The sequence below is a fragment of the Dendronephthya gigantea genome, unplaced genomic scaffold, assembly GCF_004324835.1.
Source record: "Dendronephthya gigantea isolate DGI-Jeju-01 unplaced genomic scaffold, DenGig_1.0 000050F, whole genome shotgun sequence".
In the NCBI taxonomy this organism is placed as follows: Eukaryota; Metazoa; Cnidaria; class Anthozoa; order Malacalcyonacea; family Nephtheidae; genus Dendronephthya; species Dendronephthya gigantea.
Genome location: NW_021163060.1, coordinates 150,000 through 177,764, shown reverse-complemented (window position 1 = coordinate 177,764; position 27,765 = coordinate 150,000). Strand labels below are relative to the sequence as shown.

Below are 27,765 nucleotides of genomic sequence, written 5' to 3'. Positions count from 1 at the left end.
GCGAACTCGACCATGGTCGAATTAGTCGTTTTCCGGCGAACTCGACCATGGTCGAATTAGTCATTTTCCAGCGAACTTGACCATGGTCGCGTATTTGCCATTTTCCGGCGAACTCGACCATGGTCATATTTGCCATTTTCCGGCGAACTCGACCATGGTCGTATTTGCCAATTTCCGGCGGACTCGACCATGGTCAATTACGCCGTTTTCCGGTACACTCGCGACCATGGTCGAATACGCCGTTTTCCGGTACACTCGACCATGGTCGAATACGCCGTTTTCCGGTACACTCGACCATGGTCGAATACGCCGTTTTCCGGTACACTCGACCATGGTCGAATACGCCGTTTTCCGGTACACTCGACCATGGTCGAATACGCCGTTTTCGGGTAGACTCGACCATGGTGGAATACGCGTTTTCCAGACTTGTAACAAACAAATGAAAAAATCAAATTGATTTTAATGAAATTAGCAACAAATTTCAGTGATAAAAAGCTTTAAAAAGTCTATTTGGTCTCTGAAACAAAGGTTATTTTCAAATCAATTATAATGTAAATTGGTAACAATTATAGTTTTTTTTTAAAAGCTTAATTGATATTATCTCTCTATGGGTCGAACTGTCGAGACGTTTTTGCATACATTTTATAGGCGGTTGTGGCAAATTTTACGGTGAAAACTATGTGAAAAAATACGAAAAGAATATACGCTTTGCGAAACTAAGAGGTTCTTTAATTACGATGGTTATCTTTTTGGCACTGAGCGAAACAAAAAATCTACCATCGAAAGGAAAATTCGAAATGTCGGCGGCCAAAAGTCGCTTCAAATCAGCACAGAAAACTCACAACAGGCGATTTTTCATTAATCCGCGGCTGTTTGAAAATTAATCCCGTTTGACCTTCCTCGTACAAAGGGCGCGGGCTATAAAATAATTTGATCCCAGACGGCATGTTAATTTGCATCCTTTATATGTTAATTAGAAAGCAACCATCAGTTCCTGTGTTTCGACTTCTGTAACTGCGAATTTGACAGACGAAACGGATAGCCGCAGTGAGTGCAACAGTAGCACAACAAGGCTATAGATTGTCGAGGAAGGAGGCAAGTTTATGTAAAAAGCTGCGAGATTCAAGTCGTTTCTAAAAGGTATTATCTTGTGACATTACTATAAATTCTTGTCGTTTTGTGTGTGTTTTGATTGTCTGTGTATGAGAGGTTCGAGTCGAGAGAGTGTTTAGGTTTGTCTAGCAGACACTATCGGATTTCGGATTGTGTGTATACGTTTAATTGAATACCAAGCTTCGCTTATTTATAGCAGACCGAACATCTTTTGCCAGATTAGAAGAAAGATGCTGTTTATCGCGTCTGTCATTCGTAGTGTAAACGCAATTGCTCGCGCGTAGGTGGCATGCAAACGACCTTTCTGATATTTGAATTGTAAAACCAAATAAACACATGGTTGTTGCTGGGATTTGAAAAGTTTCCGAAGGTATTTCAGCCAAACTGGCTGTATAAAAGCTGACACGCTGTGCTTGGCAACAAAGTCTAGTTCAAGGTCTAGTTCGTGTTTCAAGGAGTCAACAGATACACGCATTGCCAAACTTTCAACCGCAATTCAAAATTGAATAGACTGGTTGATTGACTAATTGTCTGAAAAGGAATAAACACGGCGTCAAGTCAAGCCAAACATGAATGGACGCCTAAAACACTACCAAACTACACAACGCCAAAAGGAGCTCTTCTTGCCGGTAAATTCGCGAGAATTCCGGATTGAATTGTATTTACATTTTAGCGCTTAGCGCACGATTTTTAAACCCCTAGTCCATCAGGCGAGAGGGTTTCAAATCTTGAATCTACTCAATTCCATACCCCCCAAGTTCGAATTTAAAGAGATGAGACGTTTTCAATTCCGCAAACCGCATTGAAGATGAAGATACATTATGACGCACGTCGTGTTTGTTCGCTAATAACTTGATTAACAGAAGATTTCTGGGTTATTTGCTGTCAGATTTGTGCGCGCATTGAAACATATTAATTTGTGAATGCCGCATGTATGTGTTTATGTACACAATTTAGCAGCTGATGTTAGGAGAGAATTAACTGAGATCACACAATACGAACTACATATATTCACGCATGTTTCAATGACTTTCCAATAGCAATTATGAACCGCTTCATTGGGGTCTCAATTCTTAATTTCAAATGAGAGGTGATTAAGGGATTCGTGTTCAAATCCTTTTGTAGTTTTGACATTTAGTTTTGAAATATCGCGTTCTTTTCAAACCAAGAACAAACAAAAGAATCCACAAACATGCAGTTTAAAAATGGACGCTATTTATTTACGTTTTTTTCTTGTCAAATTGCTGGTGCGATTGGATACCAAAACATGTTTTTTTGCGACTCTTTCCATTCAATCACGCACCATTTTTTTTCTCCTGAGCGGTTCTTTACGCACGAATTTGGTAGATTTCAACAAGTAATATTACGTACAGAACCGTTAGGTCGGCAAAAGGCCAAAGGCATTTTCGTCATAAATTTTCTAGAATTCATCGCTCGTATGTTTTGCGCGTGATGGAAATAAACAACACGTTCGAACGATCTGAAGCGAAGTTTAAATCTATTTTTAACATGGTAATAACCCTACTATATATTCATATGGCGTTTTATCTGCTGTTCAAACTCCACATGGGAATTCAATAAGTTTGAAATACGATATATAGGCGTGTGTGGAAGGAAATCACAGATGAATTGCATGCCAGCTTGCGTCCATGCAAGGTCTGGAAATTCTAACCATGACCACATAATTAAATCATTCGACCGGTTTTTTGACAGTTGCAAGAGAGTTGTATTTTTCATCACAGCAAAGCCAGAAACCTGGAAGTTATATGCGCTGTACGTGCATGTTAAGGCCCGTTTACACTTGCGAGTTTTGCTGCAATTTTCGGTGCGATTTTTGACTTTTGATGGATGAAAACGAGTGAATTAGTTACTGATGTTCAAATAAGAGATCGTACACATTAGAGCATTCGTAACTAACTACTCGTTCACATCTACCAAAAGAAAAAGATCACACATAAAATCGCCTTAAATTTGGTTGGAATTTTACCAAGTTGTCTTGTTCATAACAGGAATACAGGATGTATATATTCGATGAACTCTGACGTACCCTTAGGGGAATAAGAAAGGGTAATATTAACACACTCTTAACATATTCCCATCCTTCGAGAGTTCGAGTATTTCGAACTTATCGTGTTGACAAAATGATGAAGATTTAGAATGTCAAGTGTAAACATTGCTTTGTCAACGCTTATATAGTTTTGCTTTCTCTAAGCGCTTCCACTTGACTCAAAAGTCTCCAACGTCAAAGCCTGTTGACATAATCGCGTATTATAATATCATTTAAGACTTGCAAAACTTTCCGCAATTTTCTCATGGCCAAAGCAAAGCTTTGGGGAAATGATATTTGAAATATGAGTATTTAGTTCTTGTCTCAGCAGCAAGTGTCACCTAGGCTTTCAAAAATCCACTTTGCCAAGGTATTTGACAGGATTGTGTAATAATTGTTTTGAGATAAGATAAGATTTGTGAGATGAACGGAAATTAAACTTTTTTGCCAAAGGAATTCGTTGCTCCAGCCTCCTTTTTCTCATGTAAATACAACCTTATAAGTTCGACAATAATCTATATTCCAGTTCCAACAATACAGTTATATAGATCAACGAATCACGTGCAGTGAAAGTGTGAAACCACGTTAAAATGACGAGAAGCTGTCAGCAGGAACTATATAGGAACATGTGTACTTCGTTAAAAGTTTGTTTCATTACCGATTTATTGCCCATTAAGAAAAAATATAAATAACAGTGACATGCACACATATATAGGTCATGCAAGCCTTCTCCTAAGAACGTGAAAGTGTGTTAAATGCAATATATTTCTGACGTACGAACTATATACGAAGTGCTTGCCTTTAATGCGTATGTTTTGTCTAATCGTTGAATTCAAGAGTCTATTTTTATGTAAGTGATATTATATTTGTTTGGTCTGGAGGGTTCGAGAGTTTAATGGGGTCATCCAAGTTTAGTTTCCCCTTACTGATGGAGATTTGATGGCATTAAAAAGATCGCAATTGATAGCTCATACCATAGCTGACAAACGCACGAAACAGCGACTTCAAACTGGCATTTTTTAAGGATAATACTTAACTATTATCTCAGATAGTTTTCCGCTAATTTTGGCACTATTCCTTAATAAACACGTTTATTCCTTAAATAAACGTTAATACAGAATCCTGACCAGCAAATCTCCGAGGTTGACATGAGATGCTCGAGTAATCATCCACAGATGTGCTGTGCAGTTATCATACAAGGACATTAATCTAATTTGCTATATCTTGTCCAGTGTAACCGCAGGGCGAACGATAAGTTTATAGTATTTTAGATAAGCATTCACACTCCTAATGCTGCTTAATCATAGCTCGTATGTGTAGTAATGTCAGTCCCTGAGACTTTAAAGAATTTTAGAACAAGCTGAGATAAGGCTTCCAATTATCGATGCAGTTTGTTTCAGATATGCAGACACATCTATTTAATATTTTAGCTTGTATAGTAGCTAAAACACCTCGATTACACAGGAATCGCTTTGATAAAACATCTCTCCCACAAAACATCTCTCTAATATAACGTCTCTATAATACAGACGTCTCTCTAATGCAAGCATTTCTCTAATACGGACCTCTCTATAACTAACACAAGCACCTTTTTAATACAGACACCTTTCTAATACAAACACCTCTCTAATACAGACGAAACTTCTGTGATACAAACATTTCTCTATTAACGATATCCTTCTAATCCACACATCTCTCTAACAACACAGACATCTCTTTTACAGTCAATATTATAAATACGCCGACATTTTTCTATTTTTTTCGTGTATATTTTTTTAGCTCATATCTGCACCACTTTGACAATCCGATGCTCTTAATTTGTCACATTCTAAACCCTTAATGTCTCTTGAGAAATCTCGAAATCGAGGTAACCTGTCTGGTTGGGATTTCGCCAAAGACGATTTGTGGTTTTACGGCGAAAACAACTTGAACTTTCCTTGGCATCATAAAACGCATGATCTTAAATATAGCCACAATTCCCTGTGGTCATCTTTTCCTGCATGGAAAAAATACACCGCATTCCCTCCTAAATGGGCCATCACATCAAAATAGGAAATCCCAACACTTCGACAACAAAAATTTCAACAAATTCCAATGCCCGAAGGGAATTTTTTGCTCTTAAAATCGTGTGTATAAACCATTTTATCACCCAATATGATCACAAGGTAAAAAAGATTAATGTGCTTAAGAGATTAAAGATTAATGGAATAGCTTTTTAATCCTTTCGAATGAATCCAAGGTCACACAAAATATGTCACGCACGTCAGTTTATGCGAGCAGGAATTAATATCTTTATTTCCCCATTTTCCTTAATTCCTGTTTTGCGAAAGCGTGGTTGCGTCAACCGTACATGACCTTGCCTTCGAAAGTCTGCAACTTTAACAACGTCTTAAGCCCGTTATATCCCAACCTCGATCCTCAGACTAAAGGTAACATTTCGGGGTGAATATGGTCATAGCAATTAAGTCACCCAATTTATCCCCATTCTCCATTTTAATTCTAAGCTTCTCTCTTATAGATAAAGTTTAGGATCCCCTGAGCCATACTACTGAGGTACGTCCATATAAGGTAAAATTCTGCAAAATAAGCTGTCCGCTGTAAGCTTCCTGTGCGTACGAATTATACCAGATCATGAGAAGATATCATAGAAGGGTCTGGTATATTGAAACAAGTAAATAAAGCAATATTACACAACGTATTGCATTGTTTGTGCCGAAAACGAGCTAAAAATATATCTCATGCTGAAGAACTGATACAGCTTTACCTATAATGTAAATACTTCTGGTTTAATTTAGATTTCCTCCTGTAGTAACGCTGAATCAATTCTTACTGGACCTCCAGGAAGAACAGTTTAGAACTGATACAGCTATCCAGTAGAGCTATCCAGTATAAATAAAGTTAGTTTAGTTTAGTTTCCTCCTGCATGTAGTAACACTGGATCAATAAGAGATTATCCCTACTGGACCTCTAGGAAGAACAGTTTAGAACTGATAGAGCTATCCAGTAGAGCTATCCAGTATAAATAAAGTTAGTTTAGTTTAGTTTCCTCCTGTAGTAACACTGGATCAATAAGAGATTATCCCTACTGGACCTCTAGGAAGAACAGTTTAGAACTGATAGAGCTATCCAGTATAAATAAAGTTAGTTTAGTTTAGGTTTCCTCCTGTAGTAACACTGGATCAATAAGAGATTATCCTTACTGGACCTCTAGGAAGAACAGTTTAGAACTGATAGAGCTATCCAATATAAATAAAGTTAGTTTAGTTTAGATTTCCGCCTGTAGATTTCCTGAAGAGGTAATCTTTACCAGAGATTTAGAAGAAACAGTTTACACTTGATAGAGCTATCTAGTATAAATAAAGTTAGTTTAGGTTTCCTCCTGTAGTAATTAACGCCGGATTGTTCAAGAGATAATCCGTACGTGCTGGTAGACCTCCAGGAAGAACAGTTCATAGAACTCGGATATAATTAATAGTTTTAACGCCATTTCAGTTAACTTGGAAAACCGCGCAAGGCGACAGCCGACAAGCTGCTTGAAGTGAACTCGTGCATAAAGCCCACTGAGTCCAATCTTTGATCAAACAAATTCCAAACGCAGCATGCCTTCTACCTTATCTTTCGCAGCATGACCGGCGCCAAGCCATTTCGGTCAACACGAGTGCAGTACTCACGGATGAAAGCGGAAGAAATATTTTCCAGATTTGCCTTGATGTTATTAACCGTCAATTGTAATAACATCTTGCAGAAAGGGTTGGCAGGAAGCAAGGGCGGCTGCCGCCACCTCTGATTAGATTTTAATGATATATGATTTGATGCGGAATGTGTGTTTATCAAGGAAAAAAAAGCCATGTAATCTGTTCTTCCAAGAGGTCCAGGAAGGATTTTTATTGATTCGGTGTTATTGCTGCACGGAACCTTAGATAAACTGAATCTGTTCACAGTTGATTGCTCTATCAGTTCTGAAGAAGGCGGAAACCTAAACTAGATTAAATTTAGACAGTCAGGCACTCAGGGTCCATTGTCTTGGAGTTGTCACACGAGTATATACCTCAGTCGGTTTTTATATTTGGAATAGACAACCGAGAAAGTTAATCGTTGATATTTTTATAGCAATTCTGTCTTTCGTTATTTCTCAGGGATTAACTAAACCCAGGATTTCTGAGATGAACCTAATCCTCTCGGTTTTTCTCCTGGTGTTATTGACTTCGTGTCAAAATGGCGTCCACGGCAAAAGAAGGAAAGACAATAAATCCAGGCGGCCAAACATTATTTTTATTTTGATGGACGATCTTGACGTTCAACTCGGCTCGATGCAAGTGATGACGAAAACGCGCAAGATGTTCGAGAGGCATGGTACAGAGTTTGTAAACGCATTCGTCACCAGTCCCATATGCTGTCCTTCGCGCTCGTCCATTCTGACCGGCATGTACGCGCACAATCACGGGTGTTTGACAAACACGATAAACTGCGCTTCCATGTCCTGGAGACAAGGACCCGAGAGACGAAACTTTGGCCATTATCTTCAGCAAAGTGGTTATAGAACAGGTACGTTTAAAGCGCTTAATCCTGTTCATCGCTGTGCTATTGACGGTAATCGCTGTGAACGCTTAGCGTTCCTATTTTTTATCCAGCGTATTTAGTCCAGGTTTCATAGGCGAGTCAGTTTCCGTAAAAATTTGCGCTGCGACAAATTTGTCGACGGACAATCGAACGCAAAGTTGGAAAGAATGAGTAATGTTGATTTGATAAATTTCTTAAAGTTGTCTTAATTTCAAGCGATTTCTCTGATGATCGATGGTTGTTTCTTTAATGATCATCAGTTTGGTGGTCGAAGAAGGTTTTCCAGTGACTGAGGACCTCAATTACGTTGCGAAAAGTTTCAAATCGAGCGATTTTGAGCGAAAGGTTTTGCCAAGCAGTCGGCCATCTGCTGAGGGGAAACAGTCTTTTGACAAGAGAAAATTTGAAGAGATTACTATTACTACGTACATGGCGACAGAGGCTGAAGGCTTTTCTACTCCTATGGCGGAAAGTGGCGGCAATAATCCGAATAAAACCAAAGAGAATCTGGCTAAAGTTGGTTTGGATGGAATAGATATTGAACAGAAACCATATTTTTCTGGGAATCCTGCTGTAGAGGTCACAAAAGGCATTCTACATTTGTACAAAATAAATGATAGTCTATCGCAGAATAGCATTGCCCTTAGCAACTTACTGTGCATGCTTTCTGTTCCGGCTAAAATGTCCTGCACAGATTTATTAAACTTTGTATCAACTTTCGACAAACATATTGAGCATGTGAGGATAATCAGGGATCCCACACCCAATCTATACATGACCTTACTAAAGTTTAAGACTGATGAACATGCTCATGAATTTTACGACATGTTTAACGGACGACCTTTTAACACCTTGGAGCCAGAAGTTTGTCACTTGGTGTTCCTATGTAAAGTCGAGTCTGCGAAATCTTCAGAGAGCGGTTTTCTGCCTCTGGAGGGGGCGACCGAGTTGCCGACATGTCATATTTGTCTAGAGAGGATGGACGAGTCAGTTGAAGGGATTTTGACAGTTCTGTGTAACCATTCGTTTCATAGTAGTTGTTTGGTAAAATGGCAGGACTCAAGTTGTCCAGTCTGTCGATGCCTTCAGACCACAGAGGTTTTGCAGGATAATAAGTGTTTTTCATGCGACTCTCAAGAGAGTCTTTGGATATGTTTGATATGTGGTCATATTGGATGTGGAAGGTAAGTAAATGCTTTTTTTAAAACTTGTGGGTCTCCAGACATATATATAGTTGAGATGTCTTAAGGAAGATTCCTAGTTCCTAGAATATGAGGAGGAACTCACAATTTACATTGAATATTAATAGTAGAACAAAAACATGTTCAAGTCAACACATTTAGTTGAACTGCAAAATGTGATCATTCCTAAGCATTATATTAATAAGTTTATATTTGCTTGAATTCAGATACCACGAAGGACATGCTCACAGGCATTTTCGTGAGACTGAACACACATATTCCATGGAACTTGAAACAAAGCGAGTGTGGGACTACACTGGAGACAATTATGTTCATCGATTGGTCCAAAACAAATCCGATGGAAAACTGGTCGAATTTGACGCTCCCCCCGGGCAGGTCGCTGGCGAGGAAAAACTGGATTCAATCACTCTGGAGTACACTTACCTTTTGACGAGTCAACTGGAATCGCAGCGCCTGTATTTTGAGGAGAAAATTGCATTTGTAGAGAAGGATGCTTTTGAGCAAATGGCGGCCGTTGTGGAAAAGTCTAAAAAGACACTCGAGGAATGCCAAAAATACGAAAGATTGCATTTGGAAACTGAGAAAGAACGAAGGAATCTCGAGAAGAAGAATTCTCAGTCCGTTTCGAAGTTAAAAAGCGTTGAAAAGGAACTCAGAGACGAGAAACAGCTGAACGAATGCCTTCGGAGAAATCAACAAGTCTGGCAAGAGAAGGTCGCGGAACTTGAGATGAGTTTAAAGCAAGTGGAAGCACAAAGGCGACAGGAAGTTGGTGATTTACAAGAACAAGTCGGTGACTTGATGAAGCATTTTGAAGCTCAAACTGCAATCGAGAAAGCTCCGGCTGATTTGCAGCATGAAATTCAAGAAGGGCAGATGTTTGTTACACAAAATCAAACTCGGGGTCATCAAAAACAAAGGAAAAAACACAAATAGAATATTCTGTAATATTTTGAGCATTTGCCTGAGAATATGCTGTATATTCCAAACTGTGTAATAATCAAATATATTCAATTGTTTTTTGGGCATTTCAATGCTAAAATAAGCAGATGACTTCTTCTCGGTAGCTCCTGCAAACATTGCTTTCATTTTGACGTTGTAAACTAATGCTTAACCCTTTCAATCCTTCAGCTGTAAGTCACAGAATTCATGTGGGGAGGCCCAAAATCAGTAGGAGGGGGTCAACCGTCAAGTACACAAGCTCTCAGGGAGCGTGGGAAATCATTAATTGGGAGAGGGCATATATTCATGTTAGCAGACCGTAAGAACAATCAAAACCGCGGCTCCTGCAAGCAATACACATGGGAATATTGCGTGGTTTGATCTCCGGCATCTCAGTTCTGGATAGCCTTAAAAATCCGCCACAACCATCTCAGTCAATATATGAATTTTCCCTTTGCCTGCTAGCAGCTTTCTCCATACCTTAGTCGCAGAGGTGAATTTCTTGACTTCCCAAAAACACGGTCCTTGTTGATCCTTGAAATGTTTACAATTTCACCCATGTTTTGAGTTCAACAAAGCAAAAATCTTTCTTATTTACAACCAGATCAATCTACCCGTGAACTTATACCTCGTTTTTGATAATTCATAGGATACTTTGGCAAATATTTAAACAACTACGATGGTAAATGGGTTCCGAATGGTTGGGACAACTGGTCGGCGCTGTTGAAAAACAGCAAATTCTACAACTACACTTTGATTCGTAACAGAAGGTTTGAGAAACATGGCCATGATTATGGCAGGGATTATTTCACAGATGTTGTGACAAACTATAGCATAGATTTCTTTCTGAAGTCGAAAACCAACCAACCCAACAAGCCTGTGATGATGGTGGTCGGAATGGCCGCACCTCACGGACCTGAGGATCCCGCACCACAGCATAAAGATTTGTTTAGTAATGTGACCGCTCCAAGGTGAGTTCTGAGAACCCATACTGGTGAATAGCTCTATCAGTTCTAAACTGTTCTCCCTAGAGGTCCAGTAAGGATAATTTCTTATTGATCCAGTGTTACTACAGGAGGAAACCTAAACTAAACTCACTATATTTATACTGATAGAGATTATCAATTCTAAACTGTTGTTCCTTGAGGTGCAGTAAGGATCATCCCTTATTGATCCAGTGTTACTACAGTAGGAAACCTAAACTAAACTAACTTTATTTATACTGGATAGCTCTACTGGATAGCTCTATCAGTTCTAATATGTTCTTCCTAGAGGTCCAGTAAGGATCATCTCTTATTGATCCAGTGTTACTACAGGAGGAAACCTAAACTAAACTAACCTTACTTATACTGGATAGCTATATCAGTTCTAAACTGTTTTTCCTAGAGGTCCAGTAAGGATAAACTCTTATTCATCCAGTGCCCACTGTCTACCACTCCATAGCGTCTAAACCTTCTCATTTTTGTCAAGGCATCCAAACTTCAATGCCCACTCCAAAGACAAACATTGGATAGTACGATACACCAAACCCATGGACAAACAAAAGGTTGCCTTTTCTGACCTGCTTCACCGCCGACGTTTGCTCACATTGCTTTCTGCTGATGACGCAATTCACAGATTGTACAAAAGCCTTGAACAGCGTGGAATGCTGGACAATACCTACATATTCTTGAGCTCGGATCATGGCTATCATTTGGGACAGTTTGGAATGGCCAAGGGGAAGTCACAGCCGTACGAAACAGATATAAGAATTCCGTTCTACGCTTTGGGACCAAATGTACCGAAGGCCAAAAAGTAAGTGAAATACGATCACTGTGTTTGGTGCAAAAACAGCTTAAAATAAACAAAAAGAACTTCTCTACGTTTATTTCGATTAACTTCTGATGGATGCCATGTAGTCTGTTGACTTGAAATGTAGATGGGTGCAAATTGAACTTAGCTCATGCAGTACTGCTTTATTAATAATACACTATATCCCATGCGTCAAATGTTATTGAATTTGACAAAATTGGATCGTGTTCACAGTTCTTTCACCAACTCTGGGAAAGTTGTGAAAGTTATTTGAAGAAGCTGATGTTGCGAATCATCTGCTAATTGTAATATATTCTTTCGGTTTTTTCTCGCCTATCAAGGGTGAAAGACGTAGTGTTGAACATTGATCTGGCCCCAACGTTTCTCGATATCGGGGATGTCCGAGTACCGAATGGTATGGATGGACGATCTGTCTTGGGGCTGTTGGAATCTTACGAACACAAGAATAACAATTTGAATTGGAGAGACTCTTTCCTTGTTGAAAAATCGTAAGTAGATATCAAACAGAGATGATCCTTACTAGACTTCTAGGAAGAACAGTTTAGAACTGATAGAACTATCCAGTATAAATAAAGTTACTTTAGGGTTTTTACCAGCAACAACCCACATTCAAAGAAACTATCCAATTATGAAGGTAACAGCAATCTTTCTATTCTATCTGTAGCAAAAAGTTTTACTCGAATCAGAAGAATACAGCGAAGACCAAATTAGAATTGATTAACGAGAAATGCCGGCGCCTCTCGTATCCACGCTCTTGCAAACCTGGTCAAGAATGGACGTGTACGATCATCAAGGGACAGTTGAGGCTTCGGAAATGCCGACGGAATTCGTCGAGTCGCGGAAGTACTCCGAGATTGCCCCGAGGCTTGAGTGGAAGATACGGTACGAGTTCCAAACGATGCAAGTGCCCGAAGAATGAACGAGGTTTGTCAATGATACTCTTTGTGAAATAATATTCCATGTGGCATTCCTTTTTTTCTGGTAATATTAATCTGTAGAGTTCAGTTCTAAACTGTTCTTCCCAGAAGTCCAGTAAGGATCATCTCCTATTGATCCAGTGTTACTACAGGAGGAAACCTTAACTAAACTAACTTTATTTATACTGGATAGCTCTATCAGTTCTAAACTGTTCTTCCTAGAGGTCCAGTAAGGATCATCTCTTATTGATCCGGTGTTACTACAGGAGGAAACCTAAACTAAACTAACTTTATTTATACTGGATAGCTCTATCAGTTCTAAATTGTTCTTCCTAGAGGTCCAGTAAGGATCATCTCTTATTGATCCAGTGTTACTACAGCAGGAAACCTAAACTGAGTTCTAAGAGCATGCTAAAGACTTTTGACCTTAATTTTCTCGGACAGGGCGAATGGATCGCTTCAGAAGAAGATACGTTGAAGACCAGCCTCGTGATATCTACCGCTGGTACATGAGATCGCAGCAGGAGCGAAGAGGAACGAAGAATCCCGACAATTACGACCGCCATCTTAGGAAGGAAATGCTCTCAAAGTACAACAAAAGAACGATGAGTAGGTTGATGCAGGATAAGATGAGAAAGCTTAATTCAAGGATCCAAGCTTCACGAGAGCGTCTATCTCAGCTCAGATCAAAGAAGATATCGCTGGTCGCAAACATGATGAAAGAACCGGAGGTAAGGACCCTGCACCCTGTTGAACCCTACACTCACAAGGTATTTTGATAAGGTGTTTTTTGCCCTAAGTACAATTTATTTGTCACAGCCCATTTCTTACGGGGGTGAGCGGGTATTTTTCAAATCACTGGATATGAACCATGCTAGTTTACCGCTGTCGTGGAGGTTGATTAAACCGCAATACATCACAAACAATCATTGATAGTTTTTCAGCCAGAATCGTAAATACAAAGTTAATATTCTTTTGCGATCAAATGCATATATCATTTTCTTTTATTTTCTTTGATCTATTATTCTAATTTGTTTAAAAGTACCTAAAACGTTATACAGTTCGTCAGAGTCACGTATAAGTTGTAAATTTAAACCAGTATGGTTAAATAATTGTTTATTTTTTCATTCCGTAGAGAAGAACTTCTTGTCGTTGTGTCAATGGTAGAATGATTCAATCCGAAAGAGTGAAATTTGCGAATAGAAAAAGCAGCAACAGTTCTAAACAGAACAGAAAATCAGGAAGGAATGCGAAGAAGAAGACGAGAAGAAAGGATAGGAAACGACAATATCGATTGAACAAGAAAAAAGTTTGTTTAGCTCCAGGATTAAACTGTTTCAGGCATACAAATCAGCATTGGAAGACAGCGCCATTTTGGAAAAGTAGGTTGCAGTTCTCCGAGTGCTTATTATGGCATATATATGCCAGGCAGGTCACAAGCCCCTAGAATTTACATTGAGTGAAGTGCCAAAAATCACAATTGATTTACCCTCATATATATGGACATTTCAACACGATGACACTCGGAATTTTTTTTAGATGGTAGCTTTTGTTTCTGCCCGACGTCCTCCAACAACAGTTTCTGGTGTTTGCGAACGATTAATGCGAACGAGAACTACATTTACTGCGAATTTGTGACGCAATTTTGCGAGTTTTACGACCTCAATACCGATCCATATCAGGTAAAAGATAGCTTGCATCAAGTCGTGCATATTTCACCCACGTTTCGAGTAAAACTAATGTCGCAATTCATCTGCCATTGCAGCTCAACAACACAGTGTCCACGCTCTCTCGGACGTTTCATGCTAAATTGCACAATAGGCTGGGAGTTTTGACTCAATGTCGTTCAAGTGGCTGTGAGATGTATCCAGGCAGACGTATACCACGAAACACTATAATTCCACTGGAGAAATCATGTACAAATCGAAAATACTTTTGATAGCAGAACGTAGCCAGGTACTGGGGAAGTACATAACGGGATCCGGGAAACATAAATGCTAGGAACGCGAGTTCGCTTCGTAAAAACGTGATCTATATCAGCTGCATTTAAACCGTGACATGTAACTATGAATAAAAAAAACCTTGCATGCAAAATTAATTCGAAGAACGTTTCGTTTTTAACTCAAGGTAGGCTGTTTTTAAATGACGAAGCTTGAGACAAAATGTGCAAGAAAGGTAATTCAAAAATGGAAAGCAATACATAATTATCAAATGCGGATAAGTAGAAAATGATTCGATCTTTTAGCGATAAATCATGTTGCGGTTCAAATGCAATTTAACATGATGTAGAGCATAACGTTTTCAGGCGCAGTCAAAATTCCGAGCGCAGGCAAACGAGCTTGAAAAAGAGTTTAAAATAAGTAAGTTTAAATAAGTTAGCATCAAATGTGGTATAACAACTGCCTAAAATAGACAAAACACTTCTCGACGTTTCGACCTAAGGGCCTTCGTCAGGAGAGTTAGTATGATCGAGCGTATCGTTTGAGTGTACCGTTTTCCTGCATGACGAAGGCTCTCAGGTCGAAACGTCGAGAAGTGTTTTGTCTGTTTTAGGCAGTTATACCACATTTGATGCTAAGTTGTTTGAAGACGCTGCCACGCTGCTCCCTGGTTATGTTGGAACTTAAGTTTAAATAAGTTTTAAAATTGTGTATTGTGAATGCATTTTCTGGGAGTGGCTTAATAAATTCGGCTACTTTTTTCAAGATCCGTTGTCGAACGTTTTGTTTTTATATTCAGTCTTTGGCTGCATGAAGTAGGCTGTTAATGCCTGGACTGGAATGTTTTGTGAAAATATTTATATTACGGGGGGAGGTCGTGATGTTGGTTTTTAATACCGGGGGGAAGCACAAGCGACGATTTTCTTCAAGAGAATATTTTGAACATTCGTTATAACCTAATCTCCACCTGTGATTTTGTTACTCGAAAATGCTGGGAGAATTAGGTTTGAGTAATGAAAGTAACAAAAAGCTAATTTTTTAAGGAAATTAGTTATTCTTAATTCTAGGAAGTCTCGCAAGAAATCATTCAATATGATTTTGCTACTTTTTATTGTTTATTCGAAGTGCGGCCTGGTCCTCTGCAAATGGACTTAAAGTCATTCAAACCTTTCTCATAATAACGTCAAACACGGAAAGCCTGATTTTATATGAAGTTTGATTGGCCCGTTAGTTTTGTTGGAACCAATCAAGCTTCGTGTAACATCAGATTTTCGGGGTTCAAGTCATCATGAGAAAGTTCTATAGCCAAATTGTTTTATTCATTTATACTAAATAGTTCCATTGAATATTAAATCGATGAAATCATAATGTTGTACATCTGTTTTATTTATTCATTAAATGATCGATTTTACCATCAGTTTTGTCTTGATAACAAATTCGTTTTCGGCAAGAAATTATTCCAAGGTAAATTCAAAGATAGCTGCTTTAGAGGTTAACTGAAAGAGCGCGCAATATGCAAATTATTATAACCCGGCATTAATACTAACAGTCTGTATAGAAAACTAAGCTAAAATTTAATTAAAAGCTTTATTCGTTCACTGAATAAACTACACCATTAATCAAAATATGATTGTCTTTCTCAAATATGTTTTAGGGTTGCTTCAACCAACAATATTTATAACAAAATATATATACTTGTAATATCTCAACATCTTACCCAAGTACGGCCACTGATCTGAAATGTAGACTGAATGCGAAGATCTATTGTTAGCCTTTTAGCGAAAAATTTAACCATTTTAAATTCGATGAAAAATTATCGGTTTTATTCCGGGTTTCTAGGTTATTTTAAGCACAATAGATACACAATCCAGTTTCTATTCAAGATCAGTTGTTGTAAGAGAAAAGGTCCAGCTTTTCTCTACTTGCCATGCGCGGCAAATTTCAACCAAACGCGGTCGAAATTTTGCATGGTTTGAAACTTGCCGACTTGAGCTTGATGCGAGAGTTTTATTGACCAAGTGATCAGTTGTCTATAGTTGTCTAACTTATACTAGTAAATCCACAGATTTCTTTAAAATATTGAGCTTGATCGCCCCTACGTCTTTTCTCTTTTGCAAAATACTCTTTTTACTTTTTAATCAAACGAATTATCAAAAAAACGTCAGAATTTCACTACTTATAATACCATATTTTGATATTTAATTTTGCACCCTTAAGTACACGGTACAAAGGGCCATATCTTTAACTAACTCAACATTCAACACGAAAATCAAGTAAAACTTTTCGACGAAATTCTGAAGTTTTCCTGAACTCATTTCTACGAAATTTCCAACCGGAAACACTGTACAATTTCTCGGAATTTGCCAACATTACTTTCTCGTTCCATTCTCCCAAATCAAATGCGGCGCCCGAAGCCGTTGGAAGATTTGTTACTTCGCCCTTTAAATATCTAACTTTACAAATGTTAAAATTGCTAACTTTTTATGTCTCTAAAAGTTATTTGTTTGACGGTTTGTGCAATCGGTGAAGATACCAGCTTACTCGCTGTATGAAAGGCTTGCTTCGTGAACAAATTTCATTCAAAAACGGACACTTTAACTGCATATAAAGATGAACGCCGAACGGAATCGCCAACAGACATATTTACACGTGTTTCAAATTTGGTGAGTTTTACAGCTCTATACTCTTTCGTAATACGCGTAGCTTTGTAGGGACGGCATTCTGCAGCTGTGTAATACAACGCTGTTTATTTTTACCGTGCTTTTATTGCGGTTCAGTTCCTCCAGAAAGCTAGCATATAAAGTATTGGCAAGGTTAGTGTTAACCATTCATCGAGATGCCTTCGAATGCCCGAGTTCACGGGCGATTTGTTTAGATCGACGCTTGGCGATGTCGTAGCTGTTGTGCCTGAGAAAACAAAGTGATAAAATGTTGTAGTTCTCATTGTTTCATTTTGATAAAGTTCATTAAAAAATGTACAAAGTGTGTTTGATATATCAAACCAGGCTTTATGTATGGTAAATGGACAAATGGTGAATGGTGACCGCCTTCAGGAAATATTAGAAGGAAGATTGGGCTGTATGTATATCTCAGTGGATTCTCTCTTTAACTACTTTGTATTTTTGACTGCTTTGCATAATGAAAGAAGTGTTATTTTTTCTATGGGTTATTTCATATTTAAAGTTCAGAAACATACCATTTTCCCTCTCAACAAGGACATTTATATTCTTAATTTCATCTAAAAATTAATCAAAACCCATGTTAATGTTTTGTCCTAGGACTGCCTGAAACTTAATCTGCTTAGATCTAAAAGATCTATCTTAAAACTGTTCTCTTCTGATGATGTTAATCATAAACCATAGATTGTTGGAATTGCACAGTGAATAACATAAGATTGTTCACAAACGCCTTGGCAATATAATTTATCTACCGTAATATCTTGGTGGGTGATTCGACTTTTCCTTTTTCGTTTTATTCTTCGTGAAATACACGTCTATTGATCCCTTGCCATTGTCTATCAAAGGATTGTATCATAACAAAAGTTTCATATTAGAGAGAGGTATATGTATTAAAGAGAGCTGTGTTAGACGTAGGTGTTGGCATGGAGAGGGGTGTCCGTATTTGAGAGGGGTGTGTTAAAGAGAGGGGTGTCTGTATTAGAGGGGGGTGCGTTGAAGAGAGGGAGGTCTGTATTAGAGAGGGGTGTCTGTAATAGAGAGGTGTGTTGGAGAGAGGTTGGCATTAATAAGTAGTGTCTGTATTTAAAGGTGTGTGTGTTAGAGAGAGGTATCAGCATTAGGTGTCATTGGGGAGAGGTTTCAGGATCAGAAGGCTAAGACAATGTATCTACATCAGAGAAGTGTTCATCATAAATGGTGGTACCTTTTATATGCCCTGTTGAAACATTTATTTCAGCTTTTGGGCCTTTTAATTTTTTCTTATTCCAAAGACACATGGCTTCGATTTCAACCCTGTACGTCGTATCCGGTTTAAGTTTCTGGATGGTGTAATTGAGCTGAGAGCCTGGGACCTGGGTATGCATTTTGGTAAGAACAGCAAGGTCTCCTGTGTCCTTTGTTATCTCTCTCCAATAAATACGATACTTGCGCACCGGAACATCTAGGACGATAAGGAAGGGTTGAATATTAATAATGTTAAACCACGACAGCTTATTGTAGAATACTACCTACACTAGACCACCACGTTTGAGATATCTTTTTGAAGTAGTTCAGACACAAACCACGACAGCTTATTGTAGAATACTACCTACACTGGACCACCACGTTTGAGATATCTTTCTCAGTTAGTTCAGACACAAACCACGACAGCTATTGTAGAATACTACCTACACTAGACCACCACGTTTGAGATATCTTTTTGAGGTAGTTCAGACACAAACCACGACAGCTTATTGTAGAATACTACCTACACTGGACCACCACGTTTGAGATATCTTTCTCAGTTAGTTCAGACACAAACCACGACAACTAATTATAAAACACAACGTCTCTTATTTTGTGACATACGGCATGTTCCACTTACCTAAAATTGCTGGAGGCTTCCATTCCAAGGTGACACTAACTGACTTCAAAGAAAAACTTTCCTTCATCACCCATATTTGCTCGGGTGCGCTTGGTCGGCTTGCGTTGAATAGGGTCCTTATCACAGGCGTTGCTGGCCCAATACTTTGCAAGCCACTGCTGTTAACGATTGCAACTCGTATCTGTAACCTCATACCAGACTGCAAAGCAGTCAACTTGACTCCAACGATTTTTACTCCCTGGAAATATAGAATTTCGCGAGCTGTACTTACTGCGATATACTTGCGATGCTTGTGGTTCTCTTGCATCTTATTTGCAGTCACCTAAATGCATGAAATTTCAAAGTACCTGTTGTATTTGTTCCCACGGAGACCAGTCGTAATCGTCGTAGTATATAGACTTGCTGTCGAGCTCACGAAGTTGTATAATGTACACTGCATTGGTAATGTTACTCTCATTCCATCTTGCCAACAAGGACGAGCTTGTTATGCCACTAACTGCGACTTTTATTTCTAAAACGATAGCAGATATTTGCTAAATACTTCCACTTCATCTTCGTTTGTCGTTTAGAGTTAAAACTTTGAAAAGGTATTTTTCGTATTCTTACCTTCACCATAAACAACGATGTCTTCACAATTGTTGGTTTTCGAGCAGCATTTCCTCAACTCGTCGCATCGGACATTTCTATCGCAGTATTCGTGGTCTAGGAACGAACCTTTTGACACGCATTTCCCAGTTCCGTAGTCTGTTAAGAGTAGGGTATAGTTGATTGAATTGTTAGTAAGATATTATTATTGTGGTTGATCGAAATGTTGAATGATGATAGCGGTTTGGATGGTGGTAATCGATGATCACTGTAATCTATAATAGTGTTATAGATGATGATAATCATTGATGATATCGTCGATTATAATGATCGTAATCATCGATAATGATATAGATCGATAATGATGTAATTGATGATGATCGGTAATTGTTGGAGACCGGTGATGATAATGATGGATGATAGTGGTTGATGATGATGATTGTCGTGACAAAACTGAAACTAACCATCGCGGTAAATCTGTTTATATTTTTTGCATGAAAAATGGCAAGGTGCTGCTAAATCATCTCCCCAAGATTTCTAAGAAAAAAAAACATTTACATATTCGTTAGAACAGAGTGTCGATAAAGCAAAATGAAGGATTTGGCATGAAGTGCTCAGAGGCGTAATATTCCTCCGAGCTACAATACATCACAAGAATCCAATTCAACTTCGCAGATACACTAAGGAAACATTTGGTTGAACAGACATTTGTTTTGAAGAAAAGTTGGTAGAGCAATTGTCTGGCAAATCAAATGTCCCAGTTCAGTTTTGCACCGTGGGCATAGAGGTCAGATGCATGAAACATTACTTTAACTGTAAAGTTCTATAAATTTTCTTTACTAGTTTCCAAAGCACTCAAATCAGTGGGAAAGGCGTCAAAAAACTTTGGAAAGACATCATATATCTCTATATTCAACTTGGCCACAACTCGTATCTCAGACTCAGGTAGGTGGGCACTCATGAACTTCATGCTAAAGCAATGATAGAAATGACATACTGTCCTACTAAATTTAAACAAAACTACTTTTTCTCTATGCCAACATTCGATAGGTGTGCCATTTGCACGTTGAACTTCATGCTAAAGCAATGATAGAAATGATATACTGTCCTACTAAATTTAAACTAAACTACTTTTTCTCTATGCCAACAGTCGATAGGTGTGCCATTTGCACGTTGAACTTCATGCCAAAGCAATGATAGAAATGATATACTGTCCTACTAAATTTAAACTAAACTACTTTTTCTCTATGCCAACATTCGATAGGTGTGCCATTTGCGCGTTTAGTCGGCATATTGTATTTAAAAAAAATTCTTTCAGCTCTCAAAATCACTCGCTCTTAACATCACGCACTTACAAAACCACATATTACAAGTGAATAACGTACGTCAAAGGCTAATATATAGCTTTAAAGAACGCCTACTTACGCAAAAATCTCTACAGCTGCCTAATTTGGCGTAGTCCTGAGCACACGGCGACAAACACTAAATGAAAAGTTAAGTACGTATTAAGCTAATTGACAAGAATATAACACTTTGATTTCCTGATATAAAATCGGCTGCATTGCTGCATGCGACTTGCAAGTTTGGGAAACGAATGATGAGGTAGACATGAGAATGGTTAGATTTCCCTTTGATGTTTTTGTGAGCAAGAATTCAACTTCGTTAGATATTTTCTCGCTAAAATAGCCTACAGGCAACGAATATTTGACTTTTAACAAGAATGATGATAATACCTTTATTTGTGCATGCGCGCGGTTAGCTCTCTGTGTTCGGTAATAAAGAAGGGTTATACCAAAGTAAATACACACTATAGCTATATAGCATTATTAAACCATGCCTAGAGGGAAATAATACCAAAGCTAGCGAGTAGCGTGTATAATGGCCTTTTTTTCCAACGCGCATTCCGACATGAAAAAGTGGTTTTGTGTTCAACAATAAAGAAGCCTTATTCCGAAGAATCACGCCATCTCATCTCGTCTTGGCAACGATTCCTTGAAATTACAGCCATGCATAAGAGCATAAACTGAGTTTTCCGGCCTGTCAAATTGACCCAAGCCAATTTTCGTTTGTTACCTTCGCGAAAATCATTCGAATTGCGTTTGAGCATTTCCGTAAGTTTCAAGTTCAGGAAATGAAATGGATTTTGATTCTTAGGCCTCTTAAAAACATCTTTATCTTCCGAACTTGTTGGCTCTTGACAAGCTAGCACGCAAGCGAATTGCTCTTTTGTGCATGTTTGAACACATTTTCAAAGCTTTCGAGTGTTTCGGAAAAAATTAGAATACAATACACTCAATAGGTTGACATTCATGCATATATATTGAAAACGTTCAAATTTAATCCAATAAGATATAATTGTTGTGCTATCTTTGTAGTTGGTTGTGTGTCATCCCTGAAATTGCCGAAATGTTTTCGGTAATCGAGCAAGATTAGGAATCGAGTGTTATTCTTCGTTGAAAAACATGTCCAAAACACAAGCAACGAATTTAAAATCGACGAAACAGAACGTGATTTGCTAGCATTGCATTTCAACGAAAAACTTGCATGCATGCCCTGACGTAAAATATACAAAATCAAGCATATTTAAAAAGCTTTTCCACCAAATAATTTTGCAAAACTCAAAAGAATGTTAAAACCTTGTATACTCAAATTATACAAGATATAAAAAGCAAAACCACAACCAGGTATAGTATATTTCGACTGGGTATAAGCTTCGCTGCTGTCTTGCACCTTGAATTTTTGTCGTTATTTTTTTTAACGACACATATCCTGGTTTACAAATCTTATATCGGAGTGTTTTTTTATTTAACCATATCGATAAGCATTGATTTTGAGAGCCTGTTCCAGAGAGAAAAGCATTATGGGGTGGTTTTGGGTCGTATGGTTGCATTTGCATACATGGTTTAAACCCTGTATATCTACTTTGGCTAATAACTCGTGCAAGTTTTTATACCCATGGTTCTCTCATATTTCCCGACGTTTTTGAAGGGAATGGAGCCACAGTAATTAGCTAATGTTATTATGGGTTTCCTGCTTTCAAACTCGTCAAAAAGCCGCGGGTGATTTTGTAAGAGGCACATGCAGACTATAAAGACGGAATTTCTATACCAGCTCATGTCCGCTGTTAAAAAATGATTTGGATACTCGATAGAATCGCGATTATATTTTTTCATCTTATTCTACTGTTACTGCTTTTTGGACCGGCTGTGGGTCCTTATCAATCTTCAAGGCTTAGCTCTTGAATTCCGCTTACATTAAGAGTTTTTATTTATCCATTAACCGAAATATATTCTCAAAAAGTGCAGTTTCTCTGTTTTCAATAAACTCTGTGTTGGTTGATCTATGTGAAACGAGGCAGGCACGAATTTGTGGACATCATGCAGACAAATATACGTTATTCCAACCTGTCGAAGTACAAATCATGATATATAATTATGAAGTTTAACTGAGTTCGTCTGAGGCATTGCAAAAGCTAGCACGATGGTCACAGACACGCGCTGGAATAATGTTTTGAGTGCAAGTAAAAAAAACCGTCTTGCGTTTGAGGAAGATATCACAAGAAGAGCTTGTCTGAACGCAATACCAAACTAGGATAAGGCGTCTCTCGGAAACCATGTTAACAAGAGACACCGACGGAACAACGTTGTTTTTAACTAAGAGCATATTTTTCAAACGACATGAGCAAAGTCACGTAGTGTCAGCCGATGGGGTAAACACAACAGGTGACAGGTGTCTTCATGACTTCGTCTCTCTAAATTGAATACCATTCCAATGGGCTTACCAAAGGCATGCAAGGGGCGTGTCGGCAGTGGAATGAGCAAACACCTGATATTTCTCGAAGCAAGTCCGAATCCTTAATTCTACGCCTGTCAAGTGTTGATCGCAACGAGACTTTTAGGCCCAGAGGGGGCAGAAATTTTGACGATTATAGATTCAGTTCTAAATTAAACAATTACGCTATTCAAATACCGAGATTCATTGCGCGTGTTTAATATTGGATATTACACGATCAATATGCGCGATCCGTAAGCCTCTCAAAAGTAAATCAACAATAGTTTGACATCGAGATTTTGATATTGAGATATTAACATTAAAAATTGCATAGCAAGTTCTGGCGTTCCTTTGTGAAAGCTTTCAGACAATAAGCTGTCACTACATGCAAGCTACAGACAGCTTCAAATAATTTAATTTGTATTAAACACGCCTGTCCAAATATATTGAACCAGCATTGGCTACGAGCCACATTCTTTATTGTCCCCACGATACGGTAAAATGACTTCAATCAGTCAAAATTTTAGCTGTGAAACTCGAAATTGTAAACAGGTTTAAACGTTGCACGCAAGTGAAGCAACAGCTGGAGGCAGGGGTATCAATTTTAACGAAAAAAACAACGAATCCATGCAGCTGTTCGACAAAATAGACGGCGCAAAACGCCGCCTACGAGGCGTGAAAATTAGGTAATCTGATACCTGAGCGTGGTTGGCACCATTTCAAAACATTTAACCTGCATAATATGATTTTTGTACAAGAAAATGATGAACTCGATGAACTCGTTTTAACAAAAGCGAACCCCACAACGCTGTTTACGAATCTGTATTACCTTTCAGACAAACAGAAGATAGGATTGAAAAGGGAATTTGAAAGAAAATAATTATAGTTTGGGCCAACAGTGTTAGGGCATTATTACAGGGGCCCAGCTAATCATTTATCGCAGACGACAACGGGAAATGGTTAACAATAGTTCAGACCTCGGTCGTTAATAGCGACAACCGAAGTGCTTGGCAAACGAATTTTTTTTGGACATGGCTATACAAAAATAACCATTTGACGATAAACATACACGTTTGAAACGCGTTCAATGACACGCTGCGGTTTCAGAAAGCGATCGAATTTGAGATTTGTTTAAAAATATCAAATTTGGCAAAATCCCCATAACCACTGAAACGGAACATCGCCTCATTACAAGACAGTCGAGTGATAATTCACCGCCGTCTTGCGAAATACCGTCCATAGGATGTTTTTATCGCGTAATTGTGTGCCGAAGATGTTCATTTACGAAACAGTATTTTTTTGAAACACAAAAAAACGCGTGTCGAACTTCCACGGGCATAGATTTAAAACGTGGATTAAAATCCCGACTGTATATCACTTGGTATTCTATGCAAATCAGATCCATGCAAGTCAAAATTGACATATGTTGCAAAATATATACCCCACTTCGCCGATTTACAACGGCCCAGGCGTTCGATGTAACAAAACGACTGAAATGGTTACATTAGAAAGACGATTAATATACCGTGTACGCGACTTTGAAAATTGGACACATTTTTAGTCGTTTCATATAACACATGTTAGTCATACAAATGCCCAAGTATCATGGAATAATTACATACGCGAGAGCGGCCTTAATTTTGTATTCGAATTTGCAAGTGTTAATTTGGACGCCTAATTTCAATTATTCGAAGTCGCATGATAGCACGCCATCCTCTCATAATGTACAGTGCTATTTTGAAAACCATCCATCAAGCTTTCCGTGCTTCCAAAAGCCAAAATCCCCAATTCAAGATACCTATTCAAGCCGTGCATTATTCAGGGTTTAGAAAGTGAGCTTCGAGTATTCTCCGCCAAATTACACTTGAATGTTTGAAAACAAAAGGTAATCAACCATCTCAGTTTCAACGCCTTTGCAACAAATGTCCATGTGTTGAAAATACCTCAGAATGATTACGGATAATTTGTGCATATTTTCGATCCCGGTAAACTGTATAATTTTTAAACCTACCTGCAATAATTTCTGCTGATCTTTGCGTGTTTTGTACTAAAGAGAAGAAAGATATACACATATTACTCGAATGCAGGCCAACCGAATAGACAGACCGTCTGTGGGTAACGGATTTCCGACGCGATATATTATATATTTGAGTCAAAAGAAGCTATACGTTTGCTGTCGACTATAATGTACTCACCAAGGAATGACATCTTGAACGGCACTGAGCGGTGTATATAATCGTTCCTTCGGAAAGATATAGCGTCAATAGAACACACGTGAATGTAATAAGCGAGGACATGATCGAAACACCGATGTCTCGCTCGTGAAATATTGCACTGCAATGGGTAAATCCCAGGGGACGCTTTTTAAGCTAGTATCGAACGAAATGCAGTCTCGGCTCGAAATACTCAATTCGTGGGGGAATCCGTCGTCGTTCATTGGTCGTCCGCGATCGACCCCCAAGGGCCATATACGTGTGTCGATCAGATTTCCGTAAATTTGATATCTTCCTTAAGGTCAAATCGCCTGAATATCGAATTTCAAATAAATATCCCTAACAAGATGCTTCCAAATGCTTCCCGTGGACAGCTCAAAACGGGAACCTCGTTAACTAGTTGGAATAAAGATGAAAGTCTACGTTCATTCGTCCTGATTAACACTTGAATTCTCCTCTGGAAACGCATGTAAATTTCTTTGACATGCAAATTACCCTGGAACAATGTAAAACATCATAATACATCGCTTGTTGTATTTTAATTGGTGCGCTCAATTTCATTTGCTACATTACGTTAGCGTGATCAAACTTGCCTACGAAAAAAAAGCTTTCTCATCAAGTTTTACTTTTAAGAGAGTATTTATAAACTGCATATTAAAATGATTGGGAATTAACAAAGTCTCTTTGTGCTAAATGTTTGCCGTGATCAGATTTTGTTGTGATAAGACTAAAGATTTGCTCAGGATTGATTCACCGTTTTATTTCATTAATGATTTTTCTTAAAAGAGAGTTTAGAAGTAGAAGAGTCGGGGAAATGTCAGTTTTCATTGCTAGTCTGGACTTTGATCTGCACTGTGTTGACTGTTGCTACTAATACTAGCCTGACTAGTCTAGTACTTACTGCTTTGCAATGTTTTATTCATTAGTGTTTCTCTTTCAACCTTCCTCAATGTCAGTTGATCATTGCAGTACTGCTAGTCTGACTGAGTGTTGACCGTTGCTACTAATACTAGCCTGACTAGTCTAGTACTTACTGCTTTGCAATGTTTTATTCATTAGTGTTTCTCTTTCAACCTTCCTCAATGTCAGTTGATCATTGCAGTACTGCTAGTCTGACTGAGTGTTGACTGTTGCTACTAATACTAGTCTGACTAGTCTATATAGTACTTACTGCTTGCTTTGCAATGTTTTATTCAGTGTTTCTCTTTCAACCTTCCTGAATATCAGTTGATCATTGCAGTTCTGCTTGTCTGACTGAGTGATGATTGTTGCTACGAATACTAGCCTGACTAGTCCAGTACTTACTGCTTTGCAATGATTTATTCAGTCAGTGTTTCACTTTCAACCTTCCTCAATGTTAGTTGATTATTGCAGTACTGTTAGTTTGACTGAGTGTTGACTATCGCTACTAACACCAGCCTGACTGGTAGAAACTCGGTATTTTTCAATCAAAATCAAAGCTGTACAAGCGGAATCCCCCCAATTAGTTAACAACCCGCAATTTTGGAAAGAATCTGAGAGGCTCTTTTGATCAGAAAATATTATCTGGAATCCCCCACCCACAAAAAAAAACTAGAAACGTGTAGAATCTATTTAGACGTATCGACCTCAACTAATCAGACTTTAGAAATCTATGTAAGATGGCCGCTTTTAGCTTTATTATTCAGAACAGCTTCGCGAATGAGTTACAATTGATATCAACACATTTTAGGCAACCAATGAAAACAAGGTTTTGATCGTGGGCGTGGCTGTCATGACGTCACTGGGAAGTAAGTAAGCTTTGCTATACGTCATTTATGATAAACATTGCGCATTGATTTCGTGATGACGTCATAAGATGCGTAAACGGTCCCGATATTCACTTCCATCCCTGATTTAGACCAGAAAAAACTGTCATGTCTGTTGTGGTGATAAGATTTTTGAAACCTTATGACACAAAGTAATTCATTTCTCACTTCAATCACGTAATTTCTCAACGTGACGACATGTAATACAGAAATACTTAAAAAGGAAATTTCATATTTTTTCCTCCCTGCTGCGAAACTTATTAAACTAAAGCGAAACAGAAAAGCCAAGAAGAGCTTCACAACCTGATTTTTCAGAAAACTTATGACACTTGTG

The 27,765-nt window shown here is 38.4% G+C and overlaps 3 protein-coding genes across 4 annotated transcripts; 2 read left to right on the top strand and 1 right to left on the bottom strand.

Annotated features, from left to right (window-relative positions):
• The first annotated feature begins 976 nt into the window (after window positions 1–976).
• LOC114528452 (extracellular sulfatase Sulf-1-like) lies at window positions 977–15,013 on the top strand. Of its 2 annotated transcripts, none has more exons than XM_028550090.1 (11): window positions 977–1,140; window positions 5,679–5,713; window positions 7,297–7,705; window positions 10,514–10,835; window positions 11,335–11,658; window positions 11,997–12,164; window positions 12,341–12,600; window positions 13,038–13,324; window positions 13,729–13,975; window positions 14,133–14,275; window positions 14,359–15,013. In XM_028550090.1, exons 3-11 carry the CDS (start codon window positions 7,324–7,326, stop codon window positions 14,530–14,532), a joined length of 2,307 nt encoding a protein of 768 aa, XP_028405891.1. In that variant the 5' UTR covers window positions 977–1,140; window positions 5,679–5,713; window positions 7,297–7,323; the 3' UTR covers window positions 14,533–15,013. The 2 variants fall into 2 exon arrangements, with proteins under 2 accessions (XP_028405891.1, XP_028405892.1); XM_028550091.1 differs by having other exon boundaries at window positions 5,679–5,728.
• Window positions 7,836–9,960, top strand: LOC114528454 (BRCA1-associated protein-like). The gene is made up of 2 exons (XM_028550092.1): window positions 7,836–8,904; window positions 9,129–9,960. The coding sequence occupies exons 1-2, from the start codon at window positions 7,955–7,957 to the stop codon at window positions 9,856–9,858; spliced, it is 1,680 nt and encodes a 559-aa protein (XP_028405893.1). The 5' UTR covers window positions 7,836–7,954; the 3' UTR covers window positions 9,859–9,960.
• A 1,088-nt stretch (window positions 15,014–16,101) lies between the features above and the next one.
• LOC114528639 (anosmin-1-like) lies at window positions 16,102–26,160 on the bottom strand. Its single transcript, XM_028550311.1, has 11 exons — window positions 25,627–26,160; window positions 25,443–25,478; window positions 21,086–21,142; window positions 20,125–20,197; window positions 19,682–19,819; window positions 19,423–19,586; window positions 19,076–19,313; window positions 18,416–18,652; window positions 17,964–18,047; window positions 17,730–17,771; window positions 16,102–17,440 (listed from the first exon to the last, which is right to left on the bottom strand). The coding sequence occupies exons 1-11, from the start codon at window positions 25,726–25,728 to the stop codon at window positions 17,307–17,309; spliced, it is 1,305 nt and encodes a 434-aa protein (XP_028406112.1). The 5' UTR covers window positions 25,729–26,160; the 3' UTR covers window positions 16,102–17,306.
• Window positions 26,161–27,765: the final 1,605 nt, after the last annotated feature.

Coding starts and splice junctions, on each gene's coding strand:
- LOC114528639 (XM_028550311.1), bottom strand. CDS start 25,728: ATGTCCTCGCTTATTACATTCACGTGTGTTCTATTGACGCTATATCTT. Junction 19,587..19,681: donor CATCGTTGTTTATGGTGAAG/GTAAGAATACGA, acceptor CTATCGTTTTAG/AAATAAAAGTCGCAGTTAGT. Junction 18,653..19,075: donor GAAGCCTCCAGCAATTTTAG/GTAAGTGGAACA, acceptor TTATCGTCCTAG/ATGTTCCGGTGCGCAAGTAT.
- LOC114528454 (XM_028550092.1), top strand. CDS start 7,955: ATGGTTGTTTCTTTAATGATCATCAGTTTGGTGGTCGAAGAAGGTTTT. Junction 8,905..9,128: donor GGTCATATTGGATGTGGAAG/GTAAGTAAATGC, acceptor GCTTGAATTCAG/ATACCACGAAGGACATGCTC.
- LOC114528452 (XM_028550090.1), top strand. CDS start 7,324: ATGAACCTAATCCTCTCGGTTTTTCTCCTGGTGTTATTGACTTCGTGT. Junction 10,836..11,334: donor AGTAATGTGACCGCTCCAAG/GTGAGTTCTGAG, acceptor ATTTTTGTCAAG/GCATCCAAACTTCAATGCCC. Junction 13,976..14,132: donor GACAGCGCCATTTTGGAAAA/GTAGGTTGCAGT, acceptor AATTTTTTTTAG/ATGGTAGCTTTTGTTTCTGC.